The sequence below is a fragment of the Gadus chalcogrammus genome, chromosome 7 (assembly GCF_026213295.1).
Source record: "Gadus chalcogrammus isolate NIFS_2021 chromosome 7, NIFS_Gcha_1.0, whole genome shotgun sequence".
Lineage (NCBI taxonomy): Eukaryota > Metazoa > Chordata > Actinopteri > Gadiformes > Gadidae > Gadus > Gadus chalcogrammus.
Window position 1 is genome coordinate 29,375,582 of NC_079418.1, and position 20,000 is coordinate 29,395,581.

Genomic DNA, 20,000 nt, shown 5'->3' on the forward strand with positions numbered 1-20,000 from the left:
GTGTGTGTGTGTGTGTGTGTGTGTGTGTGTCTGTGTGTGTGTATGCGTCTGTGTGTGAGAGAGAGAGTGTGTGTGAACAGATTAGAAACAATAACATAGTCATAATACAGACCATAATGCACACCCTTAATGCAGCTTCCAGATGGAGGGGGGTGGGGGTCTTTGCTCAATTATCGTCCAGAGGCCGGTGAATTAACACGGGCTAACGTTTCACTCCTCCTGCGTGTCATTTGCTAGCGGCGCGGCGCTAAGTGTAGCATGCCACCGTTAGCCCCGCCGCGGCGCGTGAGTAATGGCCGTGTTGATGTATCTGTGTTTACACACACGTATTGTACGGATACTGGAAGGTTCCCTGCTGGTGGAGGAAGCCAGGGAGAGTTAGACTGTAACGAGGAGGAGGGGGGCCGGGGGGGGGGGACGACGACGACTGGTAACACTAAACACTAAATAAATAATATAAATAGAGAAGTGTGAAAAGGCAAAAGGAAGGTGTGTAAGTGTGTGTTAGGGTTTTTGTGTGTGTGCGTGAGAGTGCAGTCTTCTGTGTGTGTGAGTGTGTGTGTTCAAGGCTGTGTGTGCAAGGGTGTGTGTGAGTTGATGTGTCTGCTGTTGTGTGTGTGTTTAAGTTTTTGCGAGGGTGTAGGTGTGTGTGTGTGTGTGTGTGAGAGAGGGTGTAGATAGGGGGTGTGTGTGTGTGAGTGTTTGAGTATGTATGAGTGTATGTGTTTTGTATGAGGGTGTGTGTGTATGCGAGGGTGTAGGTTTGTGTGTGTAAGTGTGTGCCTGAGTATGAATGATTGTGTGTGTGTGTGTGTGTGTGTGTGTGTGTGTGTGTGTGTGTGTGTGTGTGTGTGTGTGTGTGTGTGTGTGTGTGTGTGTGTGTGTGTGTGTGTGTGTGTGTGTGCGCGTGTGCTTGTGTGTGTGCTACAGCACCACCACAGCATCCCCTATGATACATAAACTACACTAAGCTCCACGGTTGCGGTCAGCCTGACCTCTGACCCCCAACGTCGGCGCTGGTCTCTCCCTGCCGAGCTCGTCCCTCCCTCCGACGCGAGAGCCAAGCCAAACATGTTGTGTGGTTGAGCAAACATTGAAGAGTTAAAAACCCGTGACCTCTCGGATGGGGTCTGTAGGGGATGGGGGGGGGGTCTCAGGGCCCCGTGTAGTTCAACCCCGCCCCCCCCCCCCCCCCCCGGCCTCCCTCTGTCCAAACACTCCCGGAATAAAGAGATCACACCCCTGACGATGCTCGTGAACCGGGTCCAGTACAAACAGCCTCTGTGGGGGTCGCTACCCAAACAGCACGCTCTATCGAGGAGGGGGGGGGGGGGAGAACCGAACGCCAGCCCACCGTTATGGCTCAGATCTCCGCGCCGTGCCGCATCGCACCGCTGGCCGGCGTGGGTGTGTGTGTTTAGATCGCGGGCGCGATCCGTCGTAAATGTACACACCTCGCCCCGTGTGCCGCGCCGTGGCTGCTGCTGAGCCGGCACACACACACACACACACACACACACACACACACACACGGTGCATACCATTACGCATTAACACATAAACACATAAACGCACACTCACACAACCCCCCCCACCTCTGACGCTCTGTGTGTGTGTGTGTGTGTGTGTGTGTGTGTGTTTATACAAATTGTACTGTCGGAACGCACAAGTACACACTCATAATCTTAATGGATGGCCAATATGCTGTTAAACTGGGGGGGAGGAGGGAGTGAGGGAGGAGGGAGGGAGGGGGGGGAGGAGGGAGGGGGGGGAGGAGGGAGGGGGGGGGATTTCCAATTACACTTTATGAGAGGTTAATCGAATTGTGAAATACGGAGTTGCACTTTGTAATGGAGCGTACTAGATACACAACTAAACACGTGTCACACACATGAACCCCCTAACTTTTGGAACCACAGACTGTATTTAAAGCATGAGTAAAGAAACGTGCCACGGGACGAGGTCAAAGGTTAATCTCCGACCGACGCGCGGAGAAATTAGCGTCCCGTTGGCGGCGTGTTATTGGGGAAACGGCCGTAAAGCCGTGCTGTAAAAGAGGTGTATGTTTGTGTTTGGACCCCGGGGCGTATAAATTACCACCTCTCGCTCAGATACAGTAGAGGGCAGAAACCACGGCAATGTATACACAGGAAGCCACTAATCTGCACAGCGTGGTCCCTGGAATACGCACACACACATGGACAAATACAAGCACACACTGACTCACACGCACACACACATATAAACGCACATGCTGACTCACACACACACACACCAAACACACACACAGATACACACACATGCTGACCCTCACACACACACACAGACACACATACGCATGCACACAACACAAACGTTCACAGAGACACTCGCTCACACAAATGCACGCACACACACACACACACACTCACAAACACAAACCGGACCACACACACTCGCACATGCACGCACACACTGACACACATACACACACACACACACACACACACACACCGAACAATCCCAGCCAATGTGTATGTGTGTGTTACTGAGTGTGTACAAAAAAGGCCCAGCAAGAGAAAGTCCTCCTCTTTCCACTCACCTCCTCCTCTCCCCTTCCCTCCCCCCCTCCCCCCCCCCCCCCCCCCCCCCCCCCCCCCCCCTCCCTCGCCCCTCCCCCCCCCCGCCCCCCCCCCCCCAGGCTCGCTCTCCATCCTCAAGGCCCTGGACCGGGAGGAGCAGGAGGTGTTCAACCTGACGGTGGTGGCCGAGGACCACGGGAGCCCCCCCTTCTCCACCCACCAGCTGCTCTGCGTTCAGGTCATCGACGTCAACGACGAGGCGCCCACCTTCCAGTGGGCGGAGTTCGAGAGCCAGGTGATGGAGAACCGCGGCCCCGGCACCACCGTGCTGACGGTCAGCGCCTCCGACCGCGACCAAGGTGAGTCGAAGCGCGAGGAATGCGAAATGAGGGACTGTGCGCTAACATGCGAAGCACTGTGTGCCACCATTGCAGGGACACATGTGGCTCAGGAGGTAATAATAATAATAATACATAGGTTTTATATAGCCCTTTTCTTGGTACCCAAAGACGCTTTACAAAAACACAAAACAAAAAGGACACAAATGGACAATACAGTACATACATGCATACAAACAAATACTCCAAAACAACAATACAGAGAAAGATAGGACAATAAGAAAGAGAGAGGGTGAAAAAAAGATTTGTCAGGTGTTGTAAGTGATGTGGAAGAGATGGGTTTTGAGATGACGGCAGTGAATCAGAGTTACGGATGGCCAAGGGGATGGAGTTCCAGAGGGTAGGGGCGGCAATGGCAAAGGCTCTGTCCCCTATGCTGCGGTATTTGGTCCTGGTGATGGGGGTGAGGGTGTTGGCAACAGTGGAGCGGGTGGGTAGAGCGTGTTGGCTGGTAACCGGAGGGTTGCTACTAGTTCGATCCCCGGCTCCTCTGAGTGTCGAGGTGTCCCTGAGCAAGGCACCTCACCCTGACTGCTCCTGAAGAGCTGGCTGTCGCCTTGCGTGGTTGACGCCGCCGTCGGTGTGTGTATGAATGAGTGGATGTGCTTCGAGTGGCCACTGGTTAGAACGGTGCTATAGAAATGCATCTGTTTTAACAATGACCATTGACTGTGAGAACCGGCTTACCAGTGGCGACAACCGCCGTCGTTTATTTCATGCTTGTTTATCTTGGCGTTCGATTTTATGCACAACTAAGCCGTAACACTTCGTTAAGATTTTCCACTCATTATCCGGCACCAAAACAGGATTACGGAGAACATCAGAGACGGAATTTGGGCCCGCTGCAGACAAACAGCTTTTGAGATTTTTTGCGTTTGTTGGCCGCTAAGAATCAATTACGGTGATGTGGAGTTATTTCCAACTGTGGTCGTCCTGCTGAGGATCCACTTATAACGAGTTGATCAAATGATTCAACGTTGGAACTCTGTACAGTACACAACTGTGGCTTACACAAAGCCTGCCCCGACTCCGATGAAGTGAAAGCTCAGACACTTGACAAACACGGTCTAACAGACCTTAGCTCAACGGCTGAGCTCGATCACTTTAAAACAAACCGAAACCGCTAATGAAAATATGTGGTTATATTGGCAAAGTAGAACAAGATCTGTGTTTCTTTTGTGTGCGTGTTTTTGTTATTACTCCTTTTCCACATCTGGAAGGTTTTATCTCATTTAAGTTTCTTTAGCTCCTCACCAAGATCGCACAATGGAGCCATCTTTGCAAATAAATTGGAAGATTAAAAAAGGGGGAGATAGTCTCTTTTTGTAAACGTAACCCAGCACCAGCATCAAACACAGATTGTTATGGTCCTGATTGGCCGGAATTAGTGCCAGGTGACATCACCGTGCACCAATTCCATCCCATCAAAAACATGCACTTCAATTCCCAGTGTTTTTCCCAGAGATGATTGCATCAGACGTTATACGCAGAGCCTGACGACTTTCCTTTTTCTTCGTGACTCTCTCCTCGGTTTCCCCCCCACCCAGGGTCCAACGGTCATGTGACCTACGGGGGCGTGACCGAGGAAGGCTTCGTGATAAACCCGGTCACCGGTGTCATCACCACCACCCGGGAGCTGGACAGAGAGGTGCAGGACCGCTACACGCTAACAGGTACTCATGCGTTTCAGCGAGGGAAACGTCAACATTAGCCGTAATGTACACGTGCGTTCTGTGGGGAAATGGAAATTGGAAGGGGAAGGGACAATTCCGTTGGATAACATAGAATAATAATGACCTCACCCAAGGTTTACTTTGGAATACATTTATTTAACCGTATGTATTTTTTCCTTTTACCTTCCCTATTGCTACAAAAGATGAGCTTAATTCCAACTTTAACCCATATGCTATAGATCTCTGAAACATACAGTAAAACGCAAACAGATATGAGGTAACAGATGGCCTCATATCTTTTAAAACAATAGGAATCATGACCTGATGTTTTGTTTTGTTTTTTCTTGTAAACCGTATTTTCTACCAAATATTGCAAGAATTAAAATGCAAAATTCGGAAGCATTTTTCACCCTCGTCCATTAATTAGTTAATTGAGTTAATTGAGTCAATTAATTAATTGCCGTGCCCATCCCAGTGTACGCCAGGGATGGTGGTCTTCCCGCCCGCTTTGCCAAGGCGGTGGTGCGGGTGGAGGTGACGGACGAGAACGACAACGCGCCCGTGTTCGGGAAGCCCTGGTACAGCCTGGAGGTGCCGGAGAACCAGGAGGCCGTGGAGCTCTGCTTCCTCAAGGCCACCGACCCGGACTCAGGGCCCAGCGGCACCCTGCTGTACCGCATCAGGGGTACGGGACACCGCCTGTGTGTGTGTGTCTCTGTGTGCGTGTGTGTGTGGGGGGGGGGCGTCTGTCTGCTTGTGCATCTGTGTGTGTGAATGAGTGAGACAGTGAATGAGAGAGAGAAAGATAGAGTGTGTGAGTGAGAGAGTGAGAGGCTGACTGAGTGACCAAGTGAGAGAGTGAGAGGGTGACTGAGTGAGTGTGAGTGAGTGAGTGGGTGAGAGGGTGACTGAGTGACCAAGTGAGAGAGTGAGAGGGTGACTGAGTGACCAAGTGAGAGAGTGAGAGGCTGACTGAGTGACCAAGTGAGAGAGTGAGAGGCTGACTGAGTGACCAAGTGAGAGAGTGAAAGGGTGACTGAGTGACCAAGTGAGAGAGTGAGAGGGTGACTGAGTGAGTGTGAGTGAGTGAGTGGGTGAGAGGATGACTGAGTGAGTGAGAGGCTGACTGAGTGACTGACTGAGTGAGTGAGTGAGTGAGTGAGTGAGTGAGTGAGTGAGTGAGTGAGTGGCGATCAGCCAATATTCTTGGCCAAATGTTAGGGAAGGATGGCATTCATCGTTATGAGGTAATAACCTAGCTTCTCTCTCTCTTTCTCCCTCTCTCTCTCTCTCTCTCTCCCTCTCCCTCTCTCTCTCTCTCTCTCTCTCTCTCTCTCTCTCTCTCTCTCTCTCTCTCTCTCTCTCTCTCTCTCTCTCTCTCTCTCTCTCTCCCTCCTCCCAGCCGGGGACCCTGAAGGCATGTTCCGGATCCACGCCGGCTCCGGGGCCCTGTCCACCTCGCAGCCTCTGGACCGGGAGGCCACTGAGCGGTACTCCCTGGAGGTGGTCGCCGTGGACACCGGGAGCCCCGCCCTCAGCACCACGGTGACGGTGGAGGTGAACGTGATGGACATCAACGACAACAGCCCCGTGTTTGGCAGCAGCAGCTACTCGGTGGACGTGCCGGAGGACGCCACCCATGGGGCCTCCGTCCTGCAGGTAAGGGGGGAAAGGGGCCGAACAAACGTCAACACGGAAGTCGGATGCAGAGAATTGGGGGGCAGTAGCTCAGGAGGTAGAGCCGGCTGATTGGTAACCAGAAGGTTGTTGGTTCGATCCCCGGCTCCTCCCAGCTGAGGGTTGCTGTATCCCTGAGCAAGACATTTCACCGTGACTCATCCTGACCAGCTGGCTGTCACCTCGCAGTGGTTGTGAATGTGTGAATGAACCGTTTATCCAAATAAGTCGCTTTGGATAGAAACGTCAGCAAAATCCCCTAAATGTAAATGTGAGTTGAGTGAGTGAAGGCAATAGATATAATGATACCTGGTTGATTGTGACTTACTTCTGCGTGATTTAAATCTTCAACAGCCAATTGTGTTCAACAGTTGAACACAATTGTTTGGCACATTTCAATTCACCGAAATCAAACAAATCCTAGAAAATCCCTCCATTTAGTGAGTCATTATTGAGAGTAAAGTAAAGTAATCTCTGCGTTTAGTCTACAAGTTCATATAATCCTTCCTCAAAAGTCTCTATCCTCATCTCTCGTTTCCCAGGTGACGGCCACGGATGCGGACGACGCCCTGAACGGCCGGCTGCTGTACTTCCTGAGCGCCGACGCGCACGGTGCCTTCGCCGTGGACGAGCACTCGGGCCTCATCACCACCTCCGCCCCGCTGGACCGGGAGAAGCGCCCGGCCTACACCTTCCTGGTGATCGCCGTCGACCTCTCGCCCGCCGCCCCCAGGAACAGCTCGGCTCAGGTACGCCCCCGCCCGCGGCTAGACACCTAGCTTAGCTATACACACGCCGGCGGCTAGACCGGTAGCTCAGCTGCACACACGCTTATGGCTAGACACCTATCTCAGATAGATCAACTACACACACCCCCGTGGCTAGGCCGGTAGCTCAGCTACACACACGCCCGCGGCTAGAACCCTAGCTCAGCTACACACACGCCCGCGGCTAGAACCCTAGCTCAGCTACACACACGCCCGCGGCTAGACACCTAGCTCAGCTACACACACACGCCCGCGGCCAGACCCGTAGCTGCAGACACAAAGTCTGAAAAGTTCGGCCGAGCTAAGTAATAGTTCCGTGAGTAATGCCATTCAATTCCCAAGGATATTAATTTAAACTTTTCTCTTTACGTTTTGGGACTTCGAAGTTCAACCCTCTGATTTAATATACCATTAATAACTTACCGCTGGGGAAAGGAGGGAATCAATCTTTGTCATGCGTTCGCCTGCCAAGAGAAGATTGCTTGCTGACGTTTAACTCTGGAGCGTGCTGTGATTTGACCCCATTAGCTGCACAGCAGTGGGGTTAAACAAATACTTATCGAATCATCTCAACCCGCGCTCTCTCCCTTCCTCCCCTGACCAGGTGTCCGTCACGGTGCTGGACGTCAACGACAACGCGCCCTTCTTCCTCCAGGACCCCCTCGTGGTGGAGGTGTCCTCGGCCCACGCCCAGCGCGTGCTGGCCACTATGAAGGCCGAGGACCGGGACTTCGGGGCCAACGGCTCCGTGTTCTACCGCTTCGCCATGCCCGTGCGGGGCTTCAGCATCAACTCCCTGACCGGGGAGATCCAGGCCACCGGGCCGCTGGGCGCGCCGGGCCAGGCGCAGACCACCCTGATCGTGGAGGCCATGGACCAGGGCAACCCGGCGCAGTCCACCCAGGGCGTGGTGGTGATCTACGTCCGCGAGCTGGAGTACAGCGGTATCCGCTTCTCCCGGAACGCCCGCGACGTCAACCTGCAGGAGAACGCCGTGCAAGGTCCGTCGTCCAGACCCATGCTGGACCAAATTCGTTTTTCATTCATTTCATCATTTTCATTTGATCGCAATAATCAAGTGACTCGGATCACACACAAATAGAAACAGCAAATAAACTAAAATAACGAAAAACGAAATTTATAAAATAGCATAAAGGAAAAAAAGTATGTCGCTTTGTATAAAAGCGAAAATCGCCTAAATTTAAATGTAGTGTGGATGGAGAGGTTGTGGTGTATTCCCTTCAACATCCATTCATACCAGATGTTTTAACGAGCATATTGATGATGATGATGATGAAGAAGATGATGATGATGAAGATGATGACGATGATGATGACGATGATGATGATGATGAGCGCGATGTCCTCTGTGGTCCAGGCACGGCGGTGGCCCGGCCCCAGGCCCAGTTCCCCGACGGCTCCCGCCAGGGGATCAGCTACAGCCTCTTCAGCGGCAACCGGAGACGCGTGTTCAGCATCAGCTCCTCCACAGGTCAGTGTGGGAACACTGGAGGAACCTTGGCTAGCTCGCTAGGAGACGAAGGCTGGCTGGTGCTAGCCCTCTTACTGGCGTGACGTCCCTTCACCTGGATGGTCTTCACCCACGCTGCCCTCCAGCGTGTGTCCAGATGGACTAAAGTTGTGAACAGTTCTTTACACGTGCACTGTGTTCCCCTAACGAGAACGGCATCGGCCTATTATAATAGCAATGATACATCTGAATTATCCAGCACTTTGCAATGTTCTCAAAGATGCTGCACATAAGTAACTAGGTTACTTAAAGTTACATAACTTTTAAAAATAATAATGATCAAAGACCTGGGTGGGTGGGGGGGGGTTTAGCTGGGGAAGGCAAGTCCAAAGAGTTGGGTTTTGGTGGCTATCTAGAGCCATGCTATGTTTGTGTGTTTGTATGATGTTTGTGTTATAAGTGCTATAAGTGCAATGCTATAAGTGCTATGCTACAAGTATACCTTTTCGTACGAGTTGTCGATTGGTTGATTGGCTGATTAATCGACTGCGCGGCCCGACTGTGAACACGATGTGATGGTGTCCCCCCCCAGGCGAGATCCTGGTGGAGAGCCCCCTGGGGCTGGACTTCGAGGACAGCCCGCGCCTCCGTCTGGTGGTGAAGGCGGAGACCGTGACCTCCACCACCTTCATGGCGGTCAACCTGATCCTGCAGGACATCAACGACAACCTGCCCCGCTTCCAGCTGCAGAACTACGTGGCCTACATGAGGGAGGCCCAGGGATACGAGACGCCCATCATTCAGGTAATCTTTTTTGCTTGTACACCCCCCCCCTCACAGGGAGTACCCATAGGGTCTCATTCTGCTTGCACCCCCCCCCCTCAGAGAGTACCTATTGGGGCTCATTCTTCTACAACCCCGCCCCATATGAAAGGACATACAGGAGTTCATTCAGATTCTTCCTAACCCTACCCCCCCACCAGAAAGGCCATATATGAGCTCATTCTGCTTGTACATCCCCCCAACCCCAAGAATACCCACAGGTGCTCATTCTGCTTGTATACTTACCCCCCCCCCCCACACCCCAAGAGTATATCATCCAGAAGTCCTACTTTGTTACAGCAGAACATCTGGGGAACAAAGGAGATTGTCTGGCATCCGACTTTAGATATGAATCTAAAGTTGTATATTTGTGAGACTACAGACAGGCTAACACTGCTTGGTTCTGAGCTGTACTCCCTCTCATAGAGACGGCGTACATACAGATCACACGTTTCCTTACAGGGATAGCTCGAGAACCAAAAACAACTCGCCTGCCCCGTGCCCTCCCCTCCGCTCCCTACCTTATCTCCTCACCCTATCCCATACTCTCCTTTCATTTCTTGCCTCCCCTCCCCTCCCCTGCATTTCTTCTCGTCTCCTCTCCTTTCCTCTATCTCTTACCCTACTCCTGTTTTGTGTCTCCTATTCTCTACATACCTAATCTCTCTCTTTCTCTCCCTCCCTCCCTCCCTCCCTCCCTTCTGCAGGTTATGGCGGAGGACATGGACCAGGGTCAGAACGGTCAGGTGACCTACTCCATCCAATCGTCGACCATGAGCGGCCTGTTCAAGATCGACCCAGTGAGCGGGAGCATCTCCACCGCGGCCATCATGGACCGTGAGATCTGGACGCAGACCAAGTGAGAACGCACCCGCGCTGGGGCTCAAATATTCCCAAGGCCGTGTTGTTGTTATCTCTTCTGTTCTGTCCCCCCTCCCTCCTCCTATTGGTTTTAAGGGTTTGGTGAGTGCATCGGGGAGGCAGCCATTTTGTTGACGTGCCAGTGAACATGTAGTAGACAGACATGAGGAGATGTGACGCAGGAATATATTTCCCAAAGCTATATTTTGATGTGCTAGGTTTGTCGGCGTGCGCGCGCGCGCGTGTGTGTGTGTGTGTGTGTGTGTGTGTGTGTGTGTGTGTGTGTGTGTGTGTGTGTGTGTGTGTGTGTGTGTGTGTGTGTGTGTGTGTGTGTGTGTGTGTGTGTGTGTGTAAGCATGCAGAAAAGAAAGACTTCATTGATAAGTGGAAGCCAGACGGTACAGTTAGCCAAGCCTTTGATTTGAAAAGCTCTAAATCGTTCATTCTGTTCTGTGTGTTGTTCTTTCAGCATTGTATCAGTGAGTACTTGATAGAGGCCATAAATCACGACGTGAATCCAAAAAAAGACTTCACGGATGAATCACAACTTACGGCTAGCTGCAGAAAGATGACGTCACACACAATTACTTCTTTAGTTCCCTGTTCGAAAAACGTCCTCTCGCGTCAAAACGTTAAAACAAAAATGTTCTTTCTCTCAGGCTGGTTATCACGGCGACCGACAGAGGCAGTCCCCGGTTGGCGGGGTCGGCCACCCTGACCGTGATCATCGTGGATCAGAACGATAACAGTCCCACCATTCCGCTGCCCTCGGAGATCCGAATTCCCGAGAGTGAGTATACACACAGCATCGTGCCTGACAGGTTGCTGATACCCGACAGATCCGTACGATGCGATTGGACCACTGGTCCCGCCCAGCAGGAGTGAGGAAAAGTCCTACCAATGTTGTTTCGTCATCCACGATAGCCTTCTGAGTTCCCCTCCTTCGTTCTCCCTCTGGCTCCTGCTAATGTGTTGTCAGATCCCTAGGAAGGACTTTTTCTTTCTACTGCTCGTCTTTTGTTGAACCTTGGATGCAGAGTCAAACTTAGAAATGCACCATCATTATTTTTTACGTTCGTCCTAACGTCCTAATTATGGACTTTCAAAACTATTTAAAGTACAGCTGGCCAACGTCTGCGTTTCGTGCCGCTTTCCCGCCCCCACACGCCACACGCACACCTGATTCGACTCGCTAACGAGGCGATTAGGCTCATTGAAATCAGGTGTGCAAAAGGTGCACTGGGGCAGTCGACGAGTCGATTGCACTGTAGAACCGTTCCCACGAGCCCCGCCCCCCTCATAACGACGTTCCCCCCCCCCCGCCCCCTTCCCAGACACCCTGATCGGCACGGAGGTCACCCTGGTGACGGGGAACGACGTGGACTCCAGCCCCGAGTTGTCGTACTCCCTGAGCCTGGAGCCCTCCGCGGCGGGCCGCTTTAGCATCCACCGCTACGGCGGCGGCGTCTCGCTGACCGGGCCCCTGGACTTCGAGGAGAAGACCTGGTACACGGTGACGGTGCGCGCCACCGACACCAAGCACCACACGGAGGCCAACGTCACCATCCGGGTGGAGGACGTCAACGACAACGCCCCCGCCTTCACCCAGGACCTCTACCAGGTACCCCGGGGGGGGCCCTGAGTCCGGAGCCACGTCTGGGGGGCCATAAGGCCCTCCCGGTTACTGACATGTTTTATTAGGGAATTTTTTTTATATATTTATGTTAAGGTTTTATTTAATTATATTATATTTTATTGTGTTCTATATGCTTAATCTGCTGTAATGTTGTCCCTATATTTTACAACAGCCATTATTGGGAAAGAAAGTATAATTAATATAGTAGCATAATTGGTGACCCTTAAATAGCTGAGGAATCGTCATAATCTTCCCCTTATATATATTTAAATATATATGTACAGATGAATTATACTGTCTGGTAGTCTTCAAAAAACAATGTGTGTGCCAGAATTGAGCTGCCTTGCTTGTAATTCAGCAGCTCCTGCATTGTGTTAAAATCCCCATAAAAGGGATCCACCCTCCATGTAACATGTGGGACGTTCCTCACATACCCAGAGAATTCCAAGGAGCGTATTAATAAATGCATACACAGTTCATCACTGCGGCAGACTTTCTCCACCTACATAAACACATTATACACAAACACATCCGCACTCAATCACACGCACGCACGCACAAACACACTCCCAAGGCGGTGTTTTAAAAATACACACACGCAGGCGATAAAAAGTTAACTATCTAGTCCTGCGTCAGGAAGGCCTGCAAACACAAACACGGAGGGTTTACTAGCATGTCAAGGAATGCTATGAAGAGCAGGAAAAACAACATTTTATATTCCTCTTACTCTCTGGACTGTTTTATGAACAACAGCTTCCATTGTTGTTTGTCTGTTTTTCCTTCGATGCCTCGAGTAAGTCCGGTGTTTTTGGTTTCTCTCCCTTCCCACAGGTGACCCTTCCTGAACACACGCCACCAGGAAGTCCTGTTGTCACGGTGACGGCCACCGACCGGGACTCGGGGGAGAATGGAAAGGTCACGTACCGCCTGATGTCATCGACCCAGGAGGGCTTCCTCATCGACCCCAATAACGGTACGCACAGCGAGACGTGCACCAGGGATAAGTAGTACTGGGATAAGTAGCGTTGTGTAGCACCTTATCCTAGCTATCTTTGTTGTGTACGGGGGAAAGGGTCGACCTAGTGCTGGGCTCAGAAGACGCTCTACCGCCTGAGAACAGGAACAGGGTGAAACAAAGGCTGCCATGGCCAGATGGGGCTATGAAACTGGCCAAACCGCCTGTGAATGTGGAGAAGAGGACCATACAATGCAGCACTGCCTTATCTGCCCCCCTACTACCCAATCAGTGCAGCTCAAAGGATCTTGCAGTGTTCAATAAAAATGCAAAGGACTGTGTAAAGAAATGGGAAACTGTCATGTAAACCCACCAGCCTCACAGACGAGAGAAAAAAAAGTGTTAAGTGTTAGGCACTTGTTTGTATGAACATCTTGTACTGCACCGACAGCGATATATTGTTCTTTGTTCTTAGTTTGACTAATGTACTTATTGTAAGTCGCTCTAGATAAAAAGTGTCTGCTAAACGGCCTAAATGAAAATTTCTTGCAAATGAACATTGACACCGGCCGCCCTGCAACGTTTTTTAAGCGTGCTTCATGAATGTGCTCCAGGAGTCAGTAGGGTTTGTGCTCTTGTGCACCGTGTGGATGTCCCTCGTTGCGCTATGCCGTGTGTTCATCCCGGTCCCTCTCCTCTCCTCGCCCCGTCCCGTCCAGGCACCCTGTCCATCAGCCAGCGGGCGGAGTTCGACCCCGAGCGGCCCTCGGTGAACATCGTGATCGAGGCGCGCGACGGCGGGGAGCCCGCCCTCTCCTCCCTCACCACCGTCCAGGTCCAGATCGCCGACGTCAACGACAACGCGCCCGTCTTCCACCAGTCCGACTACAGGTGAGCTTCGGCGGCCATCTTAGAACTGATTGATTGATTGATTGATTGATTGATTGATTGACTGATTGATTGAAAACTGTCAAACAGTCAACAAGAAGCATAAAAAAAAAAAACACAATAAAGCCATGTGGTTTCCATCATGATCCTTAGGATGGAAGGAGAGAAACAACACATGGGAGTAAAACATTGAGGACAAAGCTGAATTTACATTAATCTGAGTAGTTCAGGGATCATTGTTTTTGTTTATGAGTTTGCCAACCATTTTTTTATTGAAGATTTAAAAGGAAACCAGAAAAACGTTGTTAATTCAAGCCTTAACGGCGGCTCTATTAGCGCAGGTTATTAACGGTGTTGAACGCTCCCCCTCTGTGCGCAGGGCCACGGTGGCAGAGGACACCATCGCCGGGGCGACCATCCTGACCCTGGAGGCGTTCGACAGCGACCTCGCCCGGGAGAACTGCGGATTCGACTTCGCCATCGCCAACGGCAACGAGGGGATCGCCTTCCAGATCGAGAGCAGCGTCCGCTTCCTGGAGGGGCGGGGCTTCCAGACGGTGGGCACGCTGCTGTTGGCCGAGGGCCTGGACTTTGAGACCACGCCCCTCTACAACCTCACCGTGGTGGTGTCGGACCGCGGCGTGCCCCAGAAGAGCTCCAGCGTCGCCGTGGTGATCACCGTGGGCGACGTCAACGACAACCCGCCGGTGTTCAGCAGGGCGGAGTACGCGGTGTCGCTCAGCGAGGGCGCGGCCGCCGGCACGGAGATCATCAGGTTCACCGCCACAGGTGTGTGGAAGGACGGACCTCTACATCCATATGTACACATACATGTATACGTATAGATACATGCCATTCTCTCATTGTCTTTGACATCAATCATGAACCCCAAACGAAATTAGTGTTTTACATTTTTTGATAGAAATTGCAGCTTAACAGCTGGATACATACTTGCATAAATTAATCATTTGAACATTTTCCATTTGACCATTTGGGGTTTTTTTTTTAAAGGGGAAATTGCAAAGTTCTCAGCTTCAAAGTTTTTTTTTTTGGAGAAAAGGGCTGAATAAATGCAGCATGCTTTCAAACTCAAAAATAATCGTTCCAATATCGCCCAAAATAATCGTGATTATGATTTTGTCCATAATCGAGCAGGACAAAAAAAAGCCCTAATTTGACATAATCTCATAGTCCCACAGTCTGTCTGTTTACTTTTGCTCAGTATGTTTTGTGGGAGTGAACCAATGGCCTTCTGTGTTTTCGTTCCCTCTGCCAGATCAAGACTCCGCCCCCAACGCCGAGGTCCAGTACACCATCAGCTCGGGGGATGACATGGAGCTGTTCACCGTCGACCAGTGGACGGGCGCTCTGCGGCTGAAGCAGACGCTGGACCGCGAGCACAAGGCCACGCACATCGTGGTCGTCCAGGCGTCCGACGGCCAGGGCCACTTCGCCCTCGCTCCCGTGACGGTCGAGGTGAAGGACGTCAACGACAACCGTCCTTTCTTCCCCGTGGAGATCCTGACTGCCAGCATCCGCGAGAACCAGCCCGCCAACTCGGCCGTGACCGTCCTGCACGCCATCGACCACGACACCGGCGCCTTCGGGCTGCTGAAGTACCACATCGTGCGCTCTGGCACGGGGAAGGAGAGCTTCGTGGTGGACCCCAACACGGGAGAGATCCGCGCCAAAACGTCCTTTGACTTTGAGAAGACCAACTCCTTCAACTTCATGGCGGTGGCCGTGGACGCGGGCAACCACTCGGCCACGGTGACGGTGCAGGTGTTCGTCACCGGGGAGGACGAATACGACCCGCTGTTCGCGTCGTCCGACCTGGCCTTCGAGGTCCCGGAGAACGCCAAGAAGGGCCAGAGCATCGGCCAGGTGCAGGCCCACGACGAGGACGGCGGGGTGGACGGCATCGTGCTGTACTCCCTGTCCACCGACTCGCCCTACTTTGAGGTCAACAGAACCACCGGGGTCATCTCCCTGAAGATGGACGGCTCGGGCCGGAGCGGGGGGTCGGGCCGGGGGAAGCGCGAGGCCCGGATCATGTCCCTGGACGTGGCCGCCCACAGCCCCCTGGACGCGTCGCGCACCACCACCACGCAGGTGGCCGTCGACGTCAGCAGCACCAGCTTCGGCCTGGCGTCGGACGTCAACATCCTGCTGATCAGCATCATCGCCGTCTCGCTGGCCGTCATCATCCTGCTCGTCGTCATGGCGGTGGTGGTGTTCCTGGTCAAGTCGCGCCGGAAGAAGACGGGCCAGAGCACGGAGAGCCAGACCGTCGCCACGGGAACGGCCCTCCAGAAGATGGACGACTCCAAGTCGGGCGTCGGCGGGGAGAGGATCTACCACCAGGCCCTGCCGGGATACACCGGCGACCAGGGCGGCGCGGGCGGGGGGTCCTACACCCGGGGCGGCTCCCTGGACCCCTCGCACTCCAGCGGGCGGGGCTCGGCCGAGGCGGCGGAGGACGACGAGATCCGGATGATCAACGAGTACCCCCGCGTGGCCTCCATCACCTCCTCCATGCAGGAGCACATCTCGGCCCGGGGGCCCGACTCCGGCATCCAGCAGGACGCCGACCAGCTCTCGGACATCTCCTGCGAGCCGGCGGCCCTGGAGGGCAGCACCTGGTTCAAGGGCAAGAAGCTGGGGGGCAGCCTCAGCGGCACGCTGCTCTCCGGCCAGCTGCCCGTGTACCGGGACGACGGCGGCGGGTACCTGGGCACCGGCGGGCGCGGGGGCCTCAACATCTCCCTGCCCAAGGACTACGGCTTCCCCGAGGACGGCAAGCCCTCGGTGGACGGCTCGCTGACGGCCATCGTGGCCAGCGACGAGGAGCTGCGCGGGAGCTACAACTGGGACTACCTCCTCAACTGGTGCCCGCAGTTCCAGCCGCTGGCCAACGTCTTCACGGAGATCGCCAGGCTGAAGGACGAGACGGCCCATCAGAGCCAGAACCCGCGCCAGCCCTTCCAGCCCAAGCCCAAGATAGACCCCAAGCCCCGGATCGACCCACCGCCCCTCATCACCTCGGTGGCCCACCCGGGGGCCATGTCGGTGCCCCCCAAGGTGCCGGTGATCGGAAGGACGTTCCCCCACCTGGCCTCCCTGCGCCGGTCCCCCATCAGCCACGAGGGCTCCATCTCCTCGGCCGCCATGTCTCCCAGCTTCTCCCCCTCCCTCTCGCCGTTGGCCGCGCGGTCGCCAGCCGTCTCCCCCTTCGGGGTCAACCAGGGCCCCTCGGCGTCCATGATCAGCACCCGGGAGCCGTCGATAGAACAAAGCCCAGACCGGGAGATGAGGATATGAGAGAGTTCTGGGAAGAGGAAAAAACAAACGATGGGACAATAACGGTTGGACGGAATCCACCCACGTAAAAATGAGATTTTGAAAGCACCCGCTAACCCTTAGCCCTTAATCAGACGAGATAACTTTTAATAACACCGAGGGCAACGAGAGATACCTCGGAAAGTGACTCACATGAGGCGTTCTTCTTCTGGAATGCTGGAGCACCTTTTTTTTTTTTTGCTTATAAAAACAAGCTGATTCCTTTTCAAATAGTTGGTTTCCATGGAAGAATGGTTACATCATAAGAACTGGCCTCAAGTCCATCAAAGATGACCCCCCCCCCCCCCCCCCCTAGCGATTTGGCCTCGTTGTCTCCAAGTGATTTTTCCTGAATGGAAAGGACAGACCTCAGAAGGTCTCCCAAGTGACGCAGGTCTCTAGAAACTGAATCGGGTTTGAGTGCTGAACCGGCCCCCCCACCCCCACCCCCCCCAAGGTGGACCGGACCCACAGCATGCCTGTAGTCAGAGATGCCTCAGTATGTAGATACTTTTGTAAAAGCTCCACGTCTCCTCGCTGGCTGGCCAGAGAGCTAAGGACCTCTGCGTTTCTCCGTGGGTCTGAAGACGTTCTTTTCCATTGCACGTCAGCTGCTTTTCAAAATGGCTGCCGTACGCACCCGTATTCCAGACGCCCCCTCCCCCCCGAAAAAGTGTTTTGAAAACACATGACTTTGATCCGAAAGACAAGAATGTGTTATGTTGAGCTGCCAAAACATCACAGAATCATGAAGAACTTCTTCCGAATGTTTTCGTTTCAGATGACACTTTGTTACGTTTATTTTATTTTTTATATATATTTTTTTTATTGCGTTACCATTTCTTGTGTTATCGTCGTGAAAGAACAGCGGCCCAAGGGGGATAGTTCCAGTTTCAGTTGTATTTTGCATATATGTATATTTGTAAGTATGCTAGTTACATAACGTAGGTTTCTCCTGCCATAGCTTTGGAGGAACGTCTGTGTATATGTGTGACAGTGGTGCAAGTGAAAGGAAGACATTTGTTTGGTTATTATTTATATGAAAAGGGGATCGGCTGTCACCATTAGACAGTGTTAAAAAACACACGCACACACGTACACACACACACACACACGCACACACACACACACACACACACACACACACACACACACACACACTATCAGCCCTCACCATGCTGACTTGTAACCTTACCAATTCTGAGGGGGTTTCGTCCCATTCTAGATCTTTCCGACACCCACAGCGGTGCTTCATACCATGTTGCTGTTCCGTCCGAACACAACGACGTTCCATCCGTGATTCAGGGATTCAACAATCACCTCTGTGTCTTCGTATGAAGTGCTTCCTAAACCAACCGTCATCGTCCACACACACACTCACACACACACACACACACACACAACATACTCTCCACTGTGAAGACTGGGGGGTCGCCCCCACTTGATTAACCCCGACAACAGGAACTAATGAGTTGACCCCGTTATCGATAAGGTCGACTCAAAGCGAACAGCCGCACGGGGCAAGGCACCACAAACTCTCCGGTGATCGGGCTCATCGCAGAACATGAGGAAGACATTCAGAGGAACCGAATGCATGAACCTGGAAGAATGTATAGTGATTTACAGTCCGAGATCCCCGCACGGTATCACTTTCAATGCTGCCGCTGTGTTCAATGTATTTGACTTCTGCGATTCACATGCGTAGATCTCTGGAGGGGAGCTCGGCCTCCATGTGTTTGTCTCGTCAGGCGTGTTCTTCGTGTTCGTGTGTACGCTCCCGTTTGGGGTCTCCGACGGAACATCTGCTCATGCGGCAAGAGGCAGATGTCTTCACCAGCGTCTTTTCCGATACTTTCACATACTACATGGTTTGCCTTTTTCCTGTCCCCGGAATCTGCAAGGCCAACTGCGAGGATGTGATGTCCTCTTCTTTTTCTGTTTCAAGTCAGAAATAAGTTTGTTTTTTAGCTCTGTTTCACCGTCTGGTTCCGGTTCAGCCGTACAAGTCGCAAGACTGGAGTCCCGGCCACGCGCTCTTGCTTCGTCCCTAAAGAACACGCTGTTGTCGCCCTGAAACACATTGTCCAAGGGACTCAAGGGGCTGTGTTTGTGTTCCAGAAGTCTGCCGATGTGAGAGAGAAAGAGTGAGGACTGAGGCTGTGGCAGTAAATGGGTTGTTGTACATGTAATTCAAACGCAGATAATAAATTCCTACTGATCTCTTTTTGTCAAAAATTAAGTGTGAGCATGTTCCTTTGTCCTTGTGGTTTCTGACTTCCAGGGGGATCCTTGTTAACGGTTACACCGTGGTACCCCTGATCTGGGCCTGTGATGGTGAGGGGGTAGAGTTGGGTGTCAGAACTCATTCAAATGTAGTCAGTCTGGTGAATGAAGGCCAGTCCCTCAGCAGGTCTTCACCAGTGTCTCCTAGGACATTGTGGCTAGAAAGATCTGTGAAAGTGTACACTGTACGAATTCATGCATCTCATCTGCAATGAATCATGACTGTTATTCTGTGCTGCCGCAACAAAATAACTGCCCCGGGGAGGGAACGAATAACATAATGAGCGTTTGCTTGAAACAAGGGGTTGATGATTCAATCTGAAACAAGAACAATAATCACACTCGGTGGGCACAAGACGAAAAAAAATCTCCCACTGAGGTGTGGTTTACATAAACATCACATCATTCTGTGAGTGCGGCCCAATCCCAGCCAAGGACCAGTCAGCACAGCCCTCTGCTGTTTCACAGCCTACGAAGGCATACCGTGTTGACATAGCTGAACAATTACTAAATGTTGATTTCATATGGAGGCCAGGCATGTTTGCGGAAGCCACTGGAGGATTTCTGCCTCATTTGGTCATCACACACACACAAAAACACCGCCGTGAAATACCCTCTCTCACTCTCCTTTCTCTCTCTCCATGTTGTAATGTACAGCAGTCCATGCTTA

General features: G+C 52.5%; 1 protein-coding gene across 1 annotated transcript in view; it reads left to right on the forward strand.

Annotated features, from left to right (window-relative positions):
* Positions 1-19,322, forward strand: part of LOC130386124 (protocadherin-16-like) — a 59,286-nt gene extending 39,964 nt beyond the window's left edge. Inside the window, exons 14-28 of the mRNA XM_056594902.1 lie at positions 2,681-2,920; positions 4,507-4,632; positions 5,108-5,317; positions 6,035-6,291; positions 6,852-7,058; positions 7,681-8,077; positions 8,454-8,567; positions 9,139-9,350; positions 10,076-10,227; positions 10,889-11,019; positions 11,564-11,850; positions 12,697-12,838; positions 13,540-13,711; positions 14,088-14,497; positions 14,985-19,322. Coding sequence (XP_056450877.1) covers positions 2,681-2,920; positions 4,507-4,632; positions 5,108-5,317; positions 6,035-6,291; positions 6,852-7,058; positions 7,681-8,077; positions 8,454-8,567; positions 9,139-9,350; positions 10,076-10,227; positions 10,889-11,019; positions 11,564-11,850; positions 12,697-12,838; positions 13,540-13,711; positions 14,088-14,497; positions 14,985-17,029 — 5,102 coding nt within the window. The 3' untranslated portion in view covers positions 17,030-19,322. The remainder of the gene's footprint in view (positions 1-2,680; positions 2,921-4,506; positions 4,633-5,107; positions 5,318-6,034; positions 6,292-6,851; positions 7,059-7,680; positions 8,078-8,453; positions 8,568-9,138; positions 9,351-10,075; positions 10,228-10,888; positions 11,020-11,563; positions 11,851-12,696; positions 12,839-13,539; positions 13,712-14,087; positions 14,498-14,984) is intronic.
* Positions 19,323-20,000: the final 678 nt, after the last annotated feature.